We start from the raw sequence: 19,047 nt of genomic DNA on the forward strand, positions 1-19,047 counted from the left end.
AACACAACAAAAAGCCACAACAAACCAAAAAAAAGCCACAACGGAAATGACCGCGGGACTCTATTTTAATGCAAACGCCACAACAAATACAAACACCACAACACAAACGCAAATGCCACAACACATTAAAAAGCCACAACACATCAAAAAGCCACAACGGAAGTGACAGCGGGACTCTATTTTCCGACGGACCGATCAAGCGGCAAGTGAAGAAGAAGAACTACAACTTGAAACGAATAATGATAAAACAATAAATTACTTTTACTTACATTTCCAACTTCTCTGTTCCTTTACTTTTCAAGTTGTAGTTCTTCTTTTTCACTTCCAGCTTGATCGGTCCGTCGGAAAATAGAGTCCCGCGGTCACTTCCGTTGTGGCCTTTTGATGTGTTGTGGCTTTTTGATGTGTTGTGGCTTTTTGATGTGTTGTGGCTTTTTGATGTGTTGTGGCTTTTTGATGTGTTGTGGCTTTTTGATGTGGCTTTTTAATGTGTTGCGGCATTTGCATTTGTGTTGTGCCGTTTGTATTAAAATAGAATCCTGCGGTCATTTCTTTTGTGGCTTTTTTTGGTTTGTTGTGGCTTTTTTTGGTTTGTTGTGGCTTTTTTTGGTTGTGTTGTGGCTTTTTGTTGTGTTGTTGCATTTGTATTTGTTGCGGCATTTGCGTTTGTTGTGACCCCTGTCGGTTTCCATCATTTAGACGCAGTATACACTTTTAAAGTTAAGATAAACTTTTATTTGTCCAACAATGGGGAAATTACAATGTTGCAACACAAAGTTCAAGAACAGATACTCCCTCCAAATGAAATGAAAATGCAGTTTAGGGAGCACATATGGAGCTCAGCAGTGCGTGCTCCCTGGTTCTGGAAGTAGATTTCTTATTCATTTTTCCCATGAACAAAAATGTATTAACCGTTTGAAAGCTCAGGGTTAATCAGCTCTGTATATAATGTATTTAATGACAACAAGACCTAACATTTGATTTCAAATCTGTTTGTGAAACTTATAAACTGCTCAAGTTATTAAAGTATTTCATCTAGTCTTGGACTTAGAAGTGCATTATGTAACTTTTCTGGTGGAGGGTCCGTCAAATGCTTTTCTCCACAGAGATGTTGTTGCTTTGTCTGGAATGTTTCACAGTATGGCATTAAACCTTTCTATCTCCATAGAGACCAAACCAGACCAAGTTACAGGTCAGATGTGTGGAGAGGCGAAAGTACAGTTTAAAGATGCTTATTTTTTTTCTGGAAAATATTTCAGAGTTGTTTTTAATACAAAAAAAGTGTTATTTGAACTATTTGAAAGTTAAATGGGGGTTTGAGTTAGGGTTATTCAAGTTCAAGTTCAAGTTGGTTGCAGAGTTGATATGGTTAAAGTTAATTCTTCCCTTAGTGTAAATTCAACTTCCCTTAGTGTTCATTCAACTTCCCCTAGTGTTAATTTGGCCCCTTCCATCACTTCAAACTCCCATGAGAGAAGACCAGTTTGAACCAGTTTTGTACATAATTTCATCTTAAATTAACTCAAATAAAGCGTAAAAATAAAACACTGATGTGTGTTGCTTAGCTAAATCAGGATAACCCTACAAAGTGTTATCCATTTACTCTCAAAACATTAATATAACTCTTGATTTCAGGGTTAAACAAGAACTTTGGTCCAGTGTTACTTAAGTAACTCTAGAACAGTTTGGACTCATATAAACCCTGAGAAAATGTTCAAATTGATTCTGTGGGAGTCAGTTTTAACACTCCACTTTTTGCTGTGTATTTTTGAGCTATAAAACCACCTGTAATTGAATAAAGTAAAGTAGAGCTGTTTAATGTCACACTGTGGAACATTCCAGGCAGAATAATGACATTTCCATACAAAACAAGCAGGTGACGGACTCTTTTATGAATATCAGTTATCGTGGAGCTGGGTAGCCTCCGGGATGCCTTTGAACTCTTAATATTTTTTTGAAAGGTCTATGGGAAAAATGAATGGAAATTTGACTTCCAAAACCGGAGCCGACTTCAAAGTGAACGAGTATTTCTCTCTTCCTCTTCCTCAGGTCGCAGTAAGAAGAAGGACAAATGTAAGAACACGCAGATGTACCCCCTGAGCGAGACGCAGTACTGCCCCTGCGACAAGTACAACGCCCAGCCCGTGGGCAACTGGTCCGACTGCATCCTGCCCGAGGGTTCGCCGGTGTCAGGGGTCAGGGGTCAGCTGGAGGTCGCCGCGGGGCCAGGGGCAAAGGGTCAAGCGGAGGTCAAGGAGTGCGGCCAGGGATACCGCTACCAGGCCATGGTGTGCTACGACCAGGACAACAGGCTGGTGGAGACGGCTCGCTGCAACAGTCACGGTACGTTTACAGTGTGGAGAGTTATGTGTGATGTCACTTCCTGCTCCAAGCGTAAACTGGACGTAGAAATGGACTATGGAGCTATTAAAATAACTGCATAGGGTGTTGCTGCTTGTAGCTGCTTCCAGTTGATGTAGTGAGCACTCACTGGAACTTCAGCAGAAATAATCCCCTGGGCTGACACAAGATTTTTCTCATAGAGGCAATATAAACACAAACTGCTCGTGTTCGTCTGACAGGGCACCTACAACTTTCCAAAATGTTGGATTTTGTGGCGATTTTTACCTATTTTTATATATTTATTTATTTATTATTTTATTATTATAATTTTTTTATTCATTTGCAAACTACATAGATTATACAAGATACAAGACAGACACTACGATTGAAGATTACATACAAATAGAGACAAAGGTGACAGGGGTTGGTGACAGTGTGAACCTTACTGTATATGTGTGTCTGTGTGTGTGCATATGCGTGCGTGTGTGTACTAGAGATGCACGGATGGGCTACTTTTTCATCCGCAACCACATCGCAAAACTCATCATCCGCCCGCTATCCATTTGCAACCACAGTTTTTCAAAACCGCAGCCACCCGCCATCCGCTCGGTCCCCTCCCATTTGCTCCAAGTTCAGAGTTTTATTTGAGTAGTGAATCCACCACCCGCCCAAATTTAATTAAAATATTATTTTTCGTCACATCATCCGCCCGACCCGAGGTTTAGCCGCGGAGTCCACGGTTGTAACCGCAATCCGTGCATCTCTAGTGTGTACGATGTGTGTGCGTGTGTGTGTGTGCATATGCGTGTGTGTGTGTGCATATGCGTGTGTGTGCGTGTGTGTTGCGTGTGTGTGTGCATATGCGTGTGTGTGCGTGTGTGTGTGCATATGCGTATGTGTGCATATGTGCATGTGTTTGTGTGTGTGTGTGGGTGTGAGCGTGTGCGTGTGTGCATATGCGTGTGTGTGTGCGTGAGTGCATATGCGTGTGTGTGCGTGTGTGTGTGTGCATATGCGTGTGTGTGTGCATATGCGTGTGTGTGCATATGCGTGTGTGTGCATATGTGTATGTGTGTGCATGTGTGTACATGTGCACATGTGTGCGTGGGTGTGGGTGTGTGCTTGTGTGCATATGCATATGTGTGTGTGTGCATGAGTGTGTGTGTGTGTGTGTGCATGTGTGTGTATGTGTGTGCATGAGTGTATGTGTGTGCATGAGTGTGTGTGTGTGTGCATGTTGGGGTGTGTGTGCATGAGTGTATGTGTGTGTGCATGTTGGGGTGTGTGTGCATGAGTGTGTGTGTGTGTGTGCATGAGTGTATGTGTGTGTATGAGTGTATGTATGTGTGTGTATGAGTGTATGTGTGTGCATGAGTGTATGTGTGTGCATGTTGGGGTGTGTGTGCATGAGTGTGTGTGTGTATGTGTGTATGTGTATGTGTGTGCATGAGTGTATGTGTGTGCATGAGTGTATGTGTGTGTATGAGTGTATGTGTGTGTATGAGTGTGTGTGTGTGTGTGTATGAGTGTATGTGTGTGTATGAGTGTGTGTGTGTGCACTGGGGAGTGGGGGGGATAAACAGGCTATGCGGATGATTTATTGTTGACCTGTATTATTACTGTTTAATTTGAGTATTGAAAATGAGTTAAGTGTGTGTTGAATTTTTACCTCTTTTTAGATCATAAACTTTTTCCCAGCTCAAAATCCTTCAGTTGTCACTTTATAATCGTTCTCTCTGGCTCCGCTCTGCTCCTCTCGCTCTGATTGGTCAAAGCGATCACATGATACACGAGGCCTTGCTCTGTGTGTGTGTTCATGTGCATTGGCGTGTGCCCGCGGGAGAAAATTGCACTCCTGCGCATGCTCGGTCGGCCCACAGCCACCGGAAGTACCTCACCGGGCTAAAGGAGAATCTGGGATCATGCACCATTGAGCTCGGCCCATTGACTTGAATGGACGGGCATTTTGAAACCCCGGGGCTTTAAATGGACATAGGTAACCCTCTAGCCACCACATTCCAAATAGAGTAAGCATGGGTGCGCTTCCAGTGTTCTGTCGAAATAGGCTGCCCCGTCGGAATGAGCTCCCAGCAGCCTAAATCGACAGTGACGTCTATCGATTTACACTATCCCATTGAAATAAGCCACCTTACATTTTTTCAAGTTTACAGTATAGATCCAATAAAACCAAACTCTGACCTCTGCAGTTTGACAACATGTTTCTTTGGATTAGAGACGTGGGTTTGATGTTGTTTGCACATTATTGTTTTCACACATCATTTGTATGAATCTGTGTGGTTCATTTGGACAGTCGTACTCTTCTCAAATAGGCTCCGACTAAAAGGAGCACATAACAACAGGACAATTTATCCATCAAATAATGCTCCCACTGTAGAATCACCATTATTCACTCATTTAGATGAATTTGAGCAGAGGATCTCATTTCCACAGCCTGATATCTTCTATCAAATAAGACTCTAACTATAGAAGAGAAAGAACTGACAGGAAACACTGAAATCTTTATATTAAATAGCATTAAATACATCATATTTAACACTCATATCAAAGGTTATTATGATACAGTGAGATTTGATTTATACAGCGTTTTCTACACATGGAAACAAAATAAAATGATGTAATGAAAATGATAACAATAAAATCAAATATTCAATCATCTAACGTAGATATCCTGCTACAAATCTAACCTGCACATGTCATTGCTTAACTGGTCAAAACAGACAAAAAAACAATTCACTTTTAAAATATTACTTCTTACTCCACTTCTGCCTCGGGAGCTCAAATCGACACCAGCTCCATCGACCAATTAACCTGAAAAAATAAATAAATAAATAAAATTAATGTATTAAGGCAATATAATATAATATAACCCTAAATACAGTAATAAACATAAAATCAAGACACACACAAAAAAAGACAATACCTACAACATTAAACAACAAAACATTCTTTCACTTCTCCGGCAGGATTGCAGAGTGCTCCACAGGCGCTGATAATGCATTTGCAGCAGTAAAATTAAAACAAAGTTTATAACTTTGGCATAGAACCAAGAATAAAGATTCCAAGATAATTTCCTTTTCTCTTTTCTCCCCCCATTTTTAATAAACACTCTCAGTCACTATACCTAACCAATATTATTTTCATCATCATCATCATCATTTCCTTTCATCATCTTTTACTTTTCCCCACAATCTTTAAGCAGTTCTAAAGGCATTTTCTTTTTCTTCCTCCAAATCACTTTAGGTTGAAAAATTGTGGCCCATCTCTCTGTAATTGGTGCTGTGAGCCTCGTCGTTTTGGTCTTAAAATGTTTGCATTAACTCGCTCTGCATGGTCCGTGTATCATTCGTTCTTTTGAATTTCAATTAAAAACTAAATACAGTGAAGTGTGAAAACAGTTTGTTATTTCATTTTTTCTGTCAAAAAAAGGTCAAAAAAAAAATTTGACCTCTATTTCCAATATTTCATTTCAAGTTTATTTCAAATAATACCAATCAAAAAACTAGCCTGCTTCATCAGCTGGTTTCACTTCATAGAAACCATCTGATCTCGCAGCATTAGGATTCGTTCACTCGACGGTAGGCGGGTACTTTTTATCATTTAACCAATCGCTGCTATTTGGTAGTCACGTATGTTATGTGTCCGCTAACGAGGCTAACTGGTATATTAAGCGTTTCCCAAATCCTGTAGGAAGAAGGACAATAACGTCTTTCCCCTTGATCCCCCTTCTCCAAACATTCTCTTTATTCCAGCTTTAAATCCTTGATCTCGGGAATCGTTGATAACACAGAATGTATGCTGATTGGCTGATGCCCGAACTCGCACTTCCAGGGTTTTTGCAAACCGTCTAGTGCAGGGGTGGGCAAACTACGGCCCGGAGGCCATATGCGGCCCTTTAAACCTTTTAATCTGGCCTGCCGAACTTGAATAAATTGCAATAATAAACCTTGTTGGAGTTTTATTTTTCCTGCATTTCCGGCATTTCCCAGTAGATGGTGCACTATATATACATTGTATTATGTTGGCCGCAATGATTTATGGGAAAGTGTTCATTTTCGGACAGCGTATTTGGACCATGAGTGCGGTAGAAGTGTTCAAGACATAAGACTGCACTGTTACCACGATGAGGCAAACTCTAAAGACTCTAAAGACTTATAGATGTTGTGTTACAAATATCAACACATGGAATGTTTTAAGGGTTTGGCTTTACTGCATGTGTTGACGTGCGTAACTTTGTGGTATGGGCTGTATCTCAATAAGATCTAAGTGCTCAGGATTCACGTTCGCCTGTGGTGTGCGGTTTAGCAGATCTCATTCACTATACTTAAATTCAGAAACGTATGTGTCTGAAAGAGCGCGTAGTGCCGAATACGTCTTATATGAGCATATATATGAGTGCAGTGGAGCCGGGCTCTTAACACGTCATGGCCTGTCTCCTGTCCGGCCCTTCAGTCAAATTTTAGAATCCTATGTGGCCCCTGAGCCAAAAAGTTTGCCCACCCCTGATCTAGTGTATTCTGACTCCTGACCTAGTCGCTGGAGAGAAATGAAATTGAGTGGAGGCATTAAGTAGCACCAGCCTGATTAATGAAAAACAGTCATTGTGCCTATTTCAATTTAGATATTTTCTCTCTGGTTTATTTGCCCCGTAAGTTCAGCCACATGTGAATTCATTGTCAGCTGAACAAAGTAAAGCTTATCTCTGTTTCCTGTTTCTCTTCATGGAGTTCAATAGTTACTTTCCCTAAGACGTGAAAGTAAATGTGTCGTTATAAAAGTAGACGACGTGTTTGTCCGCTAAAGGTAAATCCTTCTAGCAGCAGAACTTCTGGGGCAAATAAATCAGAGAGAATAAACAACATTCAACATTAAAATAGGCACAATGTTTGTTTTTTGATTGATTAAACTTTAAGTTCAATTTTGGAAATAGAGGTCAAAATCTGTTTTTTGTTTGACACTGGAACAGAATAATGAAATAACAAATTGTTTTCCCATTTTATTGTTTTTTTGTTCTTAATTGAGATTCAGAAGAACAAATGGTACATGGACCCCACATGAACCTGGTGGTTTTATTTCACTGTTTTGTCCATAAATAAAATCCCAGTCCTAATATAGAACTTGGCTCCAGTTTTGCCTCATAACTCCTGGCCTCATGAGCTTCTCTCTGTCTTTCTCTCTCTTCTCTGTCTATATCTCTTCCTATTCTCTTCAGTTAATGTTACAGTATTGTTCCCATACTCCCATTCTTCCATCCTTCTTCCCCCTCTCTCTCTCTCTTCTCTTCGTTTCCTCTCCCCAGTTTTTTGTCATATTATTCTTCCTGATCTCCCCATCCATACCTCAATTCCTTCTCTCTCTCTGTCTCTCTGTTTACCTGTTTTCTCCTCTTCCTCCTCCCAATTTCTTGTTATATCGTTCCCAGCCGCTCTATCCATACCTCCATTCTTCCATCCTTCTCTTCTTTCTCTCTCTCTCGATTTATTGTTTTATTATTATTCCCTATCTCTCCGTCTATTCTTCCATTCTTCACTCCTCTCTGTCTCTCTCTGTCTCTCTTCTCTTCCTCCTCCCAATTAATTTTATTTTACCCAATCTTTCCATACCTCCATTCTTCCACCTTTCTCTCCTCTCTCTCCTCTTCCTCCTCTCCCCTATTTGTTGTCATATTATTGACCACGATCTCTCCATACTTCCATTCGTTCTCCTTTCTCTCTCGTCATCCTCATCCTCCTCTCCTTGATCCGTCGTTATATTATTGTTCCAGTTCTCTCTATTCATACTTTCATCCTTCCATCCTTCCCGCCCGCCTCTCTCTCTCTTTCTCTTTCTCTCTTCTCTACCTCCTCTCCGTGAGTCGTTGTTATATTGTTGTTCCCGATCTCTCTATCCATTCTTCCATCCTTCTCTCGTTCTCTCTTTCTCAACCTTTCCCTACTTTTCCCTCTCTCTCTTTTCTTCCTCCTCTCCCCGATTTGTTGTTATATTGTTGTTCCAAGTCTCTCCGTCTATACGTCCATTCTTCCATCCTTCTCCCCTCTCTCTCTCTCTCTCCTCATCCTCCTCTCCAATTTGTTGTCATATTGTTGTTCCAGATCTCTCCATCCATACTTCCATCATTTCGTTATCCTCTTTTTTTTGTTTCTCTCTCTTCCTTTCCCCCTCCACTCTCTGTTTTGTTTATGAAATTCTCTTCCCGATCTTTTCATCCCCACTTCCATTCTTTTATCCTTTTCTCTCTATCTATCTCTCTCACTTTCTCTTTCTCTTCCCTCTCTCCTCGGTTGGTTGTTAGATTCTTTTTCCGAATCTCTCTGTCCACATCATCCCTCTCTCTCTGTCTCTTCTCGTCTCCCTTATTTGTTGTCATATTATTGTCCCCAATCTCTCCTCCAGACCTCCCTTTTTCCATCCTTCTCTCCTCTTCCTCCTCTCCCGTATTTGTTGTTGTATTATTGCTCCCGCGCTTCTCCCCGGAGAGAAGGAACACTGTGCTTAGAAAAAAAAAACACATTCTATTACATTTTTAAGAAGTCGTTTTCCAAAACACTGAGTTCTGCAAATGAAACGGTGGTGTGCTGGTGGTGAGCTGCTCTTGGGGCTGGCTCTCACTCCGTTCAGACACTCTGTGCAGGCACATACAGACAGTTTACATGTTAATAGGGATGTCCCGATCACATTTTTTTGCCCCCGAGTCCGAGTCATTTGATTTTGAGTATCTGCTGATACCGAGTCCCGCTCCGATACTTCTATAAAAATATGAAATGAACTAAGAGCAAAGATCCAGGATGTTTGCAGTATCAGACTGTGTTGATTTCAGTGTGTAGTATTTGGGCTGAACTTGTGAAAAATCAAATGTCCAAAACTGAATTATTTTTTGACTTTTTTAACCATTCATCGCCATTGTTGAAAATCTTGACTTTTACCACAGTCTGGTCTTGGAATGTGTAACATAGTAAACTTAATGAACTGGACAAAACAAAAACCAGACCAGAATCTGATCAAACCTGACACTAGACTCTGCACAATCTACAGTTTGTATATTTGATATTATATGAAAGCCTGTGCATTACATTTGAAACTTTTAAGCTCATCTTTGATCATAATACATAATACAAAATCTTACCAAATAAAAACAAGGTGGTAGAAGCCTCGCAGTTTCTCTCCCCCGTCCGCCACCACATCCACCGCAACATCTGTCCCACCGCTCAATAGACACTCCACACCGCTTCTCCCACCCTCTCCGCCAAAAGTGCCAGCTCCACTGCGCAACATGCAAACAAACAGCGCCGTGCGACGACGCCATCGGCCGCGCAGGTGTGAACACGGGCCACAGACCCACAGGTAACAGTGCCCGAGCACGACACGGCCCAAAAGTCCCAGCGCAAGTGCACCTCTAGTACAACAGGCATTGGAACAGACAGTCACGTCCCTGAGTCCCTGAGTAAATGCCACGCCTCAGTTAAAAAAAAAAGAAGAAAGCACTGTTGTGTGCTGTGTGCGCTGTGTGTTATATACGTATATTATTTAGCTGATACCTGATCGGACCATAGAGGCCGAGTCCGGGTCGAGTCCGCAGTCATGTGATTGGCCCCGATTTCCAATCATGTGATCGGATCGGGATTACCCTACATGTTAGAGTAAATACTTACACGGTAAAAGTGGCATTATACAGAGGCAGACAGAAGCGACGTGAGGCTGGTTGCAACATGATATTTACAGTGTGGACAATCTGTGATAAACCTGAATTTTTATTTATTTATTATTATTATTATTATTATTATTATTTTACTTTAGTTTATTAAGATCAGCTATGCAAATAAACAGTTGGGATTATTATATTAGTTATTATTCAGGTACATAATCACCAGAGTCCATCGTTCTTAGAATAATTCCATTTTCATCTGAAGTTTGACTGAGCTGTTTCATGATAGAAACTTGTTTTAGTCTATGTGTCCATTCTGTCCTTGTTGGAGGAGAGCGTTTCCTCCAGTTAATAGTTATCGTTTTTTGTGCAATCATCAAAAGAATACAAAGAACATACTGTTGGTCTTTTACACATACATTATGTGACAATGTTCCTAATACATATATCAGTGGATCCATAGTGAGTTCTCAAGACAGTATCTTTTCTATTTCTATTTGAATGTCCTGCCATAATATGCTGACTGTGGTTGATTGTTAGAAAGCCAATATCTACAATCTATGCACTTCTGGTCTGTCGCCTCAACCACATGCCCACTACAAGATGACATCTTTGGACAAATGCAGTGAAAATGTGAGACTGGCAATGAGGAACAGTTTATGTCAAATGTTGTTTGAACACAGCAGCACAATTTGTCTGATTCTGTAAAGACAAACTGGAGATGCTGGGGATTGAACCCAGGACCTTATACATGCAAAGCACACGCTCTACCACTGAGCTACATCCCCTGCTTTTCCACAGAACTACATTACGTCCAAACAATGTAACTTTTGCAAACTGAGACCACTGTTCAAAGGGTGCCGTTTGTAAAATTTTACATGGAGATAGAACACTGAACTTCATACCTGCTAATCATATGCTCCAGCACTGATCTTCATACCCTAAACCTCTACAGAACAAACTTGTCAAGGAATGCAACTTTTGCTACTCGAAATTATGTACTGTGCCATAAAAGCTCTGCTGAGTGGAGCTGCTGGGGATTGGAGGCAGATAAACCTCTATGATCTACAGTGATTATTACAGCAAATACTTTTACTGGTTAACTGCCAAAAAGAAAGAAAGAAAGAAAGCCAAAGTGTAATCAACAAATCCTTACTTCAATCAAACAGACGTTGCTGGTAGGATTCGAACCTGCGCAGGAACAACTAGATGTGAAGAGTTACATTTTGGAAGGAATGATTACCACACACCTGAGTACTCCCAACATGTGGAAAGCACCATTGCACACAGTCAAAGATTGCGATGGCCAGGATAACACCATCGCAACATCATTGCAAGTCACTAAATTTGATAGTGAGAGCAGTCAGTGAAATGATATGGTGACTCCATACAAACAAAACCACATCAAAATAACATATAGTTAGCAGTAGCAAGACAGAGAATGACTGAGTGCATGTAAAACACTACAGTTGATCCTGAAAGAGAAGTATTCCCTTACTGGGAGTTGAACCTGGGCCACCTGGGTGAAAACCAGGAATCCTAACCACTAGCCCATATGGGAAAGACAGAGATCACATAAAGTGTCCTCACACAGTCATGTCACACTGAGCTCTCGGTTATGTGGTAGTGTGGCTGAGTGGTCTAAGGTGCTGGATTAAAGCTTGGGTTGAAATTCCACCATTGACAGTTGACTCTCTGATGCCAAGCTGAGCCAAGGTAGGCTTTGTGGAATGTGTGTACTATTCCTTTCCACAGAAATCAAGACTAGTAAACTCACAGTGAAGACAACATGTAAAAATTTCAACTTAACACAGTGACAAATTGAGCCATGGTTGATACTGAGAAAGCCAGTATTGCTCTATGTACTTCTAGTCTGTCGCCTTAACCACATGCCCACTACAAAAGTTGTTGCGTGCTTTTATTTGCTTTAAAACAAAACATTTGACTGACATCGTGACATTTATGTGGAAAAGTCACTGTTTTCACCAACTTTCTAGAGGTAGTGTGGCCGAGTGGTCTAAGGCGCTGGATTTAGGCTCCAGTCTCTCTGGAGGCGTGGGTTCAAATCCCACCACTGCCATGATGCATCTTTATTTGCAACTCTCATTGGAACTGTTCCACAGAAGTCGAGACTAGTAAAATGACAGCAAAGACGACATGTTAAAAGTTGAACTTATCCCAGTGACAAATTGAGCCCACATGGCTGACTGTGGTTGATTGTTAGAAAGCCAATATCTACAATCTATGCACTTCTAGTCTGTCGCCTCAACCACATGCCCACTACAAGATGACATCTTTGAACAATGCAGTGAAAATGTGAGACTGGCAATGAGGAGCAGCACAATTTGTCTGATTCTATAAAGACAAACTGGAGATGCTGGGGATTGAACCCAGGACCTTATACATGCAAAGCACACGCTCTACCACTGAGCTACATCCCCTGCCTTTCCACACAACTACATTACGTCCAAGACAATGTAACTTTTGCAAACTGAGACCACTGTTCAAAGGGTGCCATTTGTAAAATTTTACATGGAGATAGCTGCTAATCATATGCTCCAGCACTGATCTTCATACCCTAAACCTCTACAGAACAAACTTGTCAAGGAATGCAACTTTTGCTACTCGAAATTATGTACTGTGCCATAAAAGCTCTGCTGAGTGGAGCTGCTGGGGATTGGAGGCAGATAAACCTCTATGATCTACAGTGATTATTACAGCAAATACTTTTACTGGTTAACTGCCAAAAAGAAAGAAAGAAAGAAAGCCAAAGTGTAATCAACAAATCCTTACTTCAATCAAACAGACGTTGCTGGTAGGATTCGAACCTGCGCAGGAACAACTAGATGTGAAGAGTTACATTTTGGAAGGAATGATTACCACACACCTGAGTACTCCCAACATGTGGAAAGCACCATTGCACACAGTCAAAGATTGCGATGGCCAGGATAACACCATCGCAACATCATTGCAAGTCACTAAATTTGATAGTGAGAGCAGTCAGTGAAATGATATGGTGACTCCATACAAACAAAACCACATCAAAATAACATATAGTTAGCAGTAGCAAAACAGAGAATGACTGAGTGCATGTAAAGCACTACAGTTGATCCTGAAAGAGAAGTATTCCCTTACTGGGAGTTGAACCTGGGCCACCTGGGTGAAAACCAGGAATCCTAACCACTAGCCCATATGGGAAAGACAGAGATCACATAAAGTGTCCTCACACAGTCATGTCACACTGAGCTCTCGGTTATGTGGTAGTGTGGCTGAGTGGTCTAAGGTGCTGGATTAAAGCTTGGGTTGAAATTCCACCATTGACAGTTGACTCTCTGATGCCAAGCTGAGCCAAGGTAGGCTTTGTGGAATGTGTGTACTATTCCTTTCCACAGAAATCAAGACTAGTAAACTCACAGTGAAGACAACATGTAAAAATTTCAACTTAACACAGTGACAAATTGAGCCATGGTTGATACTGAGAAAGCCAGTATTGCTCTATGTACTTCTAGTCTGTCGCCTTAACCACATGCCCACTACAAAAGTTGTTGCGTGCTTTTATTTGCTTTAAAACAAAACATTTGACTGACATCGTGACATTTATGTGGAAAAGTCACTGTTTTCACCAACTTTCTAGAGGTAGTGTGGCCGAGTGGTCTAAGGCGCTGGATTTAGGCTCCAGTCTCTCCGGAGGCGTGGGTTCAAATCCCACCACTGCCATGATGCATCTTTATTTGCAACTCTCATTGGAACTGTTCCACAGAAGTCGAGGAAGTCGAGACTAGTAAAATGACAGCAAAGACGACATGTTAAAAGTTGAACTTATCCCAGTGACAAATTGAGCCCACATGGCTGACTGTGGTTGATTGTTAGAAAGCCAATATCTACAATCTATGCACTTCTGGTCTGTCGCCTCAACCACATGCCCACTACAAGATGACATCTTTGAACAATGCAGTGAAAATGTGAGACTGGCAATGAGGAGCAGCACAATTTGTCTGATTCTATAAAGACAAACTGGAGATGCTGGGGATTGAACCCAGGACCTTATACATGCAAAGCACACGCTCTACCACTGAGCTACATCCCCTGCCTTTCCGCACAACTACATTACGTCCAGACAATGTAACTTTTGCAAACTGAGACCACTGTTCAAAGGGTGCCATTTGTAAAATTTTACATGGAGATAGCTGCTAATCATATGCTCCAGCACTGATCTTCATACCCTAAACCTCTACAGAACAAACTTGTCAAGGAATGCAACTTTTGCTACTCGAAATTATGTACTGTGCCATAAAAGCTCTGCTGAGTGGAGCTGCTGGGGATTGGAGGCAGATAAACCTCTATGATCTACAGTGATTATTACAGCAAATACTTTTACTGGTTAACTGCCAAAAAGAAAGAAAGAAAGAAAGCCAAAGTGTAATCAACAAATTCTTACTTCACTCAAACAGACGTTGCTGGCAGGATTCGAACCTGCGCGGGAACATCCCAATCGGTCCATAACCTCTCAATTTGACGTCACTGCTACTACAACAGCGTGCCTCAGACTCTGTGAAGTGCGTCTGACTCCAGATCAGAAGGTTGCGTGTTCAAATCATGTCAAGGTCATTGTTTTCTTGATACTTTGTGAGGTTTCTGATGCATCTTTATTTGCAACTCTCATTGGAACTGTTCCACAGAAGTTGAGACTAGTAAAATCACAGCAAAGACGACATGTTAAAAGTTGAACTTATCCCAGTGACAAATTGAGCCCACATGGCTGACTGTGGTTGATTGTTAGAAAGCCAATATCTACAATCTATGCACTTCTAGTCTGTCGCCTCAACCACATGCCCACTACAAGATGACATCTTTGGACAAATGCAGTGAAAATGTGAGACTGGCAATGAGGAACAGTTCAAGTCAAATGTTGTTTAAACACAGCAGCACAATTTGTCTGATTCTATAAAGACAAACTGGAGATGCTGGGGATTGAACCCAGGACCTTATACATGCAAAGCACACGCTCTACCACTGAGCTACATCCCCTGCCTTTCTGCATATTAGAACATGAAACATTCCAGCCAAATGTTCCATATTCCAGTGGAAGGAGAAATTAAATATGCCAACTGGACAAACGTTTATTTAGGTTCTTCTTCAGTTCTGGTCAGATGGTGGTGGTCACTTCCTTATAGGGAGGGAGGAGGGGGAGGGGGGAGGAGTGGTTTATGTGATCTCTGGGAGGTTACCTCGACACTGGCTATTTTCTTTGCTTGCTGACTTTCCTTCCATAGCTTTTGCTGCTCGGCATATGGCAGCAAATGGTGGTCTCCAATTATCTGCTTGTGACAGTCGAAACAGAGATCACCACCACAGTTCCTCTCAACGCTGCACATATTGTCGCTGTACTTGATTATTAAAGTGACCAATAGGTCAAAGACCTTAATCAGTCTTTCCCATATGGTCTAGTGGTCAGTGTTGGGGAGTAACAGATTACATGTACCGCCGTTACGTAATCAGAGTACAAATTATGAGTAACTGTATTCAGTTACAGTTACTGTTTCAATGAGTGGTAATTGGATTACAGTTACTTTGCTGAAATAAGTGGATTACAAGGCGGTATTTTCCTGTTTTCACATTTTGTGCTACCTCGCATTTATTTATTTTTTTATTTCGGTAATTCCACTCATTGCCGGAAACCCAAACAGAACGCACGCAATAAGAGCGATGTAAACGTCATGTTAAAGTTGGCGGTGTCAGTCACACAGTGGAAGCAGCAGTGCATTGGTAAAAACGCATTTGTGTCTTGGAAATTCTTCTCCCGATGTGAGATTATATCGATATCGATATAGATATATATAAAAAAAACAAATATAAAATCGCCTACAACTTAAATGTGAAACAGGAGCTACTGGCACTGGTGAAAACAACCTGCATAGACTCATAATATCTGCACTACTGTCCTATAGTGACCTGCCACATGAGGGACGCACACACACACACACACACACACACACAAACACACACACACACACACACACACACACACACAACACACACACACAAACACACACAAACACACACCTTCATCATCGTCATCAACCTGAGAACCCGCGGACCACGTCTCCTTCCGTAGTTACTGCGCGGACACCGACGTCTCGTGCGCCGCGTGTGGACCGTGTTTTCTCGTGTAAACCGCGCTTCCTCCTGTGCGCCTCTAAACCAGAACTAACACCAGGACTAAACCAGAACTAATCCAGGACTAAACCAGGGCTAAAGCAGAACTGAACCAGGTTTAAACTAGGACTAAACCACGACTAAACCAGAACTAAAGACCTGGTCTAGACCAGGTCTAAAATCAGGAGTAAACCAGGACTAAACCAGGACCAAACCAGGTCTAAACAACATGACACCTAACAGTAGGTTGACATAATTTAAGATGATCTCATATAAAATATAATTTCTCTGTCAATAATATTTTTTAATATGGTTCATGAAAGGCTGATCTTGTTTCTGTCTTTTAACAGACAAAACCTCTTATATTAAGATCTCGTGGTCTTTGTTTCTCTACAGTAAACAGTTGCTTATTCATGGAGACTTGGGCTCAGACAATTTGAAGACAACAAACAAGAATTTTCAGGATGTGGTTGCTACATTCATGTCGTTTAAAAAAACATGACAATATCAAGTAATCCAAAGTAATCAGATTACGTTACTCACTTTAAGTAATTTAATGGATTACGTTACAAACTACATTTTGGGGTGTGTAATCTGTAATCTGTAGGGGATTACATTTTAAAAGTAACCTTCCCAACACTGCTAGTAGTTAGGATTCTGGTTTTCACCCAGGTGGCCCGGGTTGAACTCCCGGTATGGGAATACATTTCTTTTAGGGAGGAGTTAACTACACCAAAACTACTCTGAAACTAACGTCCTAGGGTGACCAGAAGAGAAGAGGCAGCTTGGATGAGCTGCGAAAATGTTCTCAGCCTAAATAAATGTTTGTCCAGTTAACAAATTGAATTTCTCCTTTGCTGTGGATTCTGCCTGGACGACTGAGGGATTCTACGCACAAACATGGAACAATTGAACACTTCCTGCATTACCACATGACATCACAAGGTTCATATTTATACACCACTGTATGCAGACACTGAGGGTGAGGTGGGTTAAATGTCTTGCCCAAGGACACAACGGAAGCATTAATCTGTGGGAGGTGGAATCTCAATCTCTCAACCTGTGGGTAGTGTGAAATGTAGAAAGTGGGATTCAAACCGCCAACCTTCAGATCAATGAATGCTCCAACTACCAGCAGAGCTACTGTTGTTGTTTTTGTGCGGTCACCATCAGGAGCCCAGGTTCATAAACACTGTCAGTTTGTGCTTTGAAATTTGCTCTTGACATTCCATATAGAAAGTGTTTATCAGCGAGCTTCTGGCTCCATCGACTTTGGCTTCAGTTCACTTACACTGAGAAACGTCACTCCTCTCTCTGTAACTGCTGCTGTGAGCCTTGTCATTTAGTCTTAAACTGTTCGTATTAATCTGCTCTACATGATCCTGGCGTTTTTATTTCACTGTTTTGTCAGTTTATAAATTGCTTTTCTTAATATGGACCTGGCTCCAAATTCACTCCTATAACTGCTAACCTCGTTGAGCTTCATTTGACTGAAGCCAAACGCTATGGGTGACGTCGTAATCCTTTAGTTCACTTCTTTATACAGTCTATGAGTAAACTGCATTTTTAGAAGTGTCTTGACAGTTTGCAGTGGCACCACACTGGGGGTGTTCTACATGTTTGTGTGTTGGTGGAATGTTCACACTCTAGCAGAATCCAATCTGTTTTGTGACGCTTGACACAAGATTAGACACGTATCCAATTTAAAGCAGACCTATTCTGCAAAATGGACTTTTCAGAGCTTCTAATCTTGTTATAGTTGTTTCCTCTTCTCATTTACCCTCTTGAAGTCGTATTTGGAGTGATTCATGCATGTTTGACTCATCTTTAATCACTTATTTTCAAGACGTAATTTTGCCAGTCCATCCCTGTTTGTCACTAGCCTGATTCATCAGCCGGTTTCACTTCGTGGAAACTGTCTGACCTCGCAGTATTAGGATTCGTTCACTTGACGGTAGGCGGATACTTTTTTCATTTAACCAATCGCTGGTATTTGGTCATGACATATGTAATGCACCGGAACGCTCAGTGGTGTCCAAGTAATTGCCGGCACAACAGCAAACAAAGCCGAGAGTGAACATGTCTGTCAACGATCATTGTCGTTTCTGCAAGATGAACAATAAAATGCAAAGTTTGTGTTTGACAAAGGAAGTTCAAAGGACGATAACTGTAAATGGCCTCGCTAGATGCTGCACTAGTGATCCAAACAGCTAAACATAGACCCAGAAGAAACTTCACAGACAGCGGCTGACTTTGGTGAAATTTACTGGTTCTTTTTTGTGAAACTGCAACAATAAACACATACAGAAATATCCATTCATATCAGTTCCAGATAATTTACAAATTATTAAAAGCATCAACAATTAAAGTAACAGCCGGTGAATTTAAGCAGTTAGCATAACTGTTAGCATTGTGAAATTTGCATAACAATTGCATACCAAAAACGTGCTAACTAGTACATTTCAAACACAAAAGACAAAATTACAGGTCTATAATCATGTTTTACCATGTAATACTTACAGACGATGCGTCCATTTTGCTGAAGTGAGGCCTGAACAACAACTTCAACTCTAATGTTCTTCTTCTACTATTATTACAACAGGAGTTAAATAAAGCGGCCACTAGATGGCGCAATTTAGTAAGAAATAAACATAAGACAGTTAAATACAGTAAACAGAACAATAACGAATGCAGTCTGCGATTACAACTCGGGTTGGTTCAGCTCTTCATTGATTGGTCAGTGTGTGGTCTACACATCCCGGGGTTCTTCCACACTTTTTCAGTATGAGAGCTACTTACAAAATGACCAAGTCAGAATGATCTACCTAATACAAAGCCAAGCAAACTGCACTGAAACACTCTGTGCCCTTTTTTTTTTTTTTTGGACC

At 41.2% G+C, this 19,047-nt stretch overlaps 1 protein-coding gene and 6 non-coding genes across 7 annotated transcripts in view; 3 read left to right on the forward strand and 4 right to left on the reverse strand.

The window, feature by feature from the left end:
* Positions 1-19,047, forward strand: part of LOC110156660 (thrombospondin type-1 domain-containing protein 7A-like) — a 594,009-nt gene that overhangs the window by 422,494 nt on the left and 152,468 nt on the right. Inside the window, exon 18 of the mRNA XM_055163373.1 lies at positions 2,050-2,343. Coding sequence (XP_055019348.1) covers positions 2,050-2,343 — 294 coding nt within the window. The remainder of the gene's footprint in view (positions 1-2,049; positions 2,344-19,047) is intronic.
* trnaa-ugc (transfer RNA alanine (anticodon UGC)) lies at positions 10,720-10,791 on the reverse strand. The gene has a single exon. It is a non-coding gene; the product is annotated as a tRNA-Ala (tRNA).
* Positions 12,002-12,083, forward strand: trnal-uag (transfer RNA leucine (anticodon UAG)). The gene has a single exon. It is a non-coding gene; the product is annotated as a tRNA-Leu (tRNA).
* On the reverse strand, positions 12,373-12,444 carry trnaa-ugc (transfer RNA alanine (anticodon UGC)). Its single transcript has one exon. It is a non-coding gene; the product is annotated as a tRNA-Ala (tRNA).
* trnal-uag (transfer RNA leucine (anticodon UAG)) lies at positions 13,639-13,720 on the forward strand. Its single transcript has one exon. It is a non-coding gene; the product is annotated as a tRNA-Leu (tRNA).
* Positions 14,019-14,090, reverse strand: trnaa-ugc (transfer RNA alanine (anticodon UGC)). The gene has a single exon. It is a non-coding gene; the product is annotated as a tRNA-Ala (tRNA).
* Positions 14,960-15,031, reverse strand: trnaa-ugc (transfer RNA alanine (anticodon UGC)). Its single transcript has one exon. It is a non-coding gene; the product is annotated as a tRNA-Ala (tRNA).

This window comes from Boleophthalmus pectinirostris, unplaced genomic scaffold, assembly GCF_026225935.1.
Source record: "Boleophthalmus pectinirostris isolate CB_2022bp ecotype Guang Dong unplaced genomic scaffold, ASM2622593v1 HiC_scaffold_6, whole genome shotgun sequence".
Lineage (NCBI taxonomy): Eukaryota > Metazoa > Chordata > Actinopteri > Gobiiformes > Gobiidae > Boleophthalmus > Boleophthalmus pectinirostris.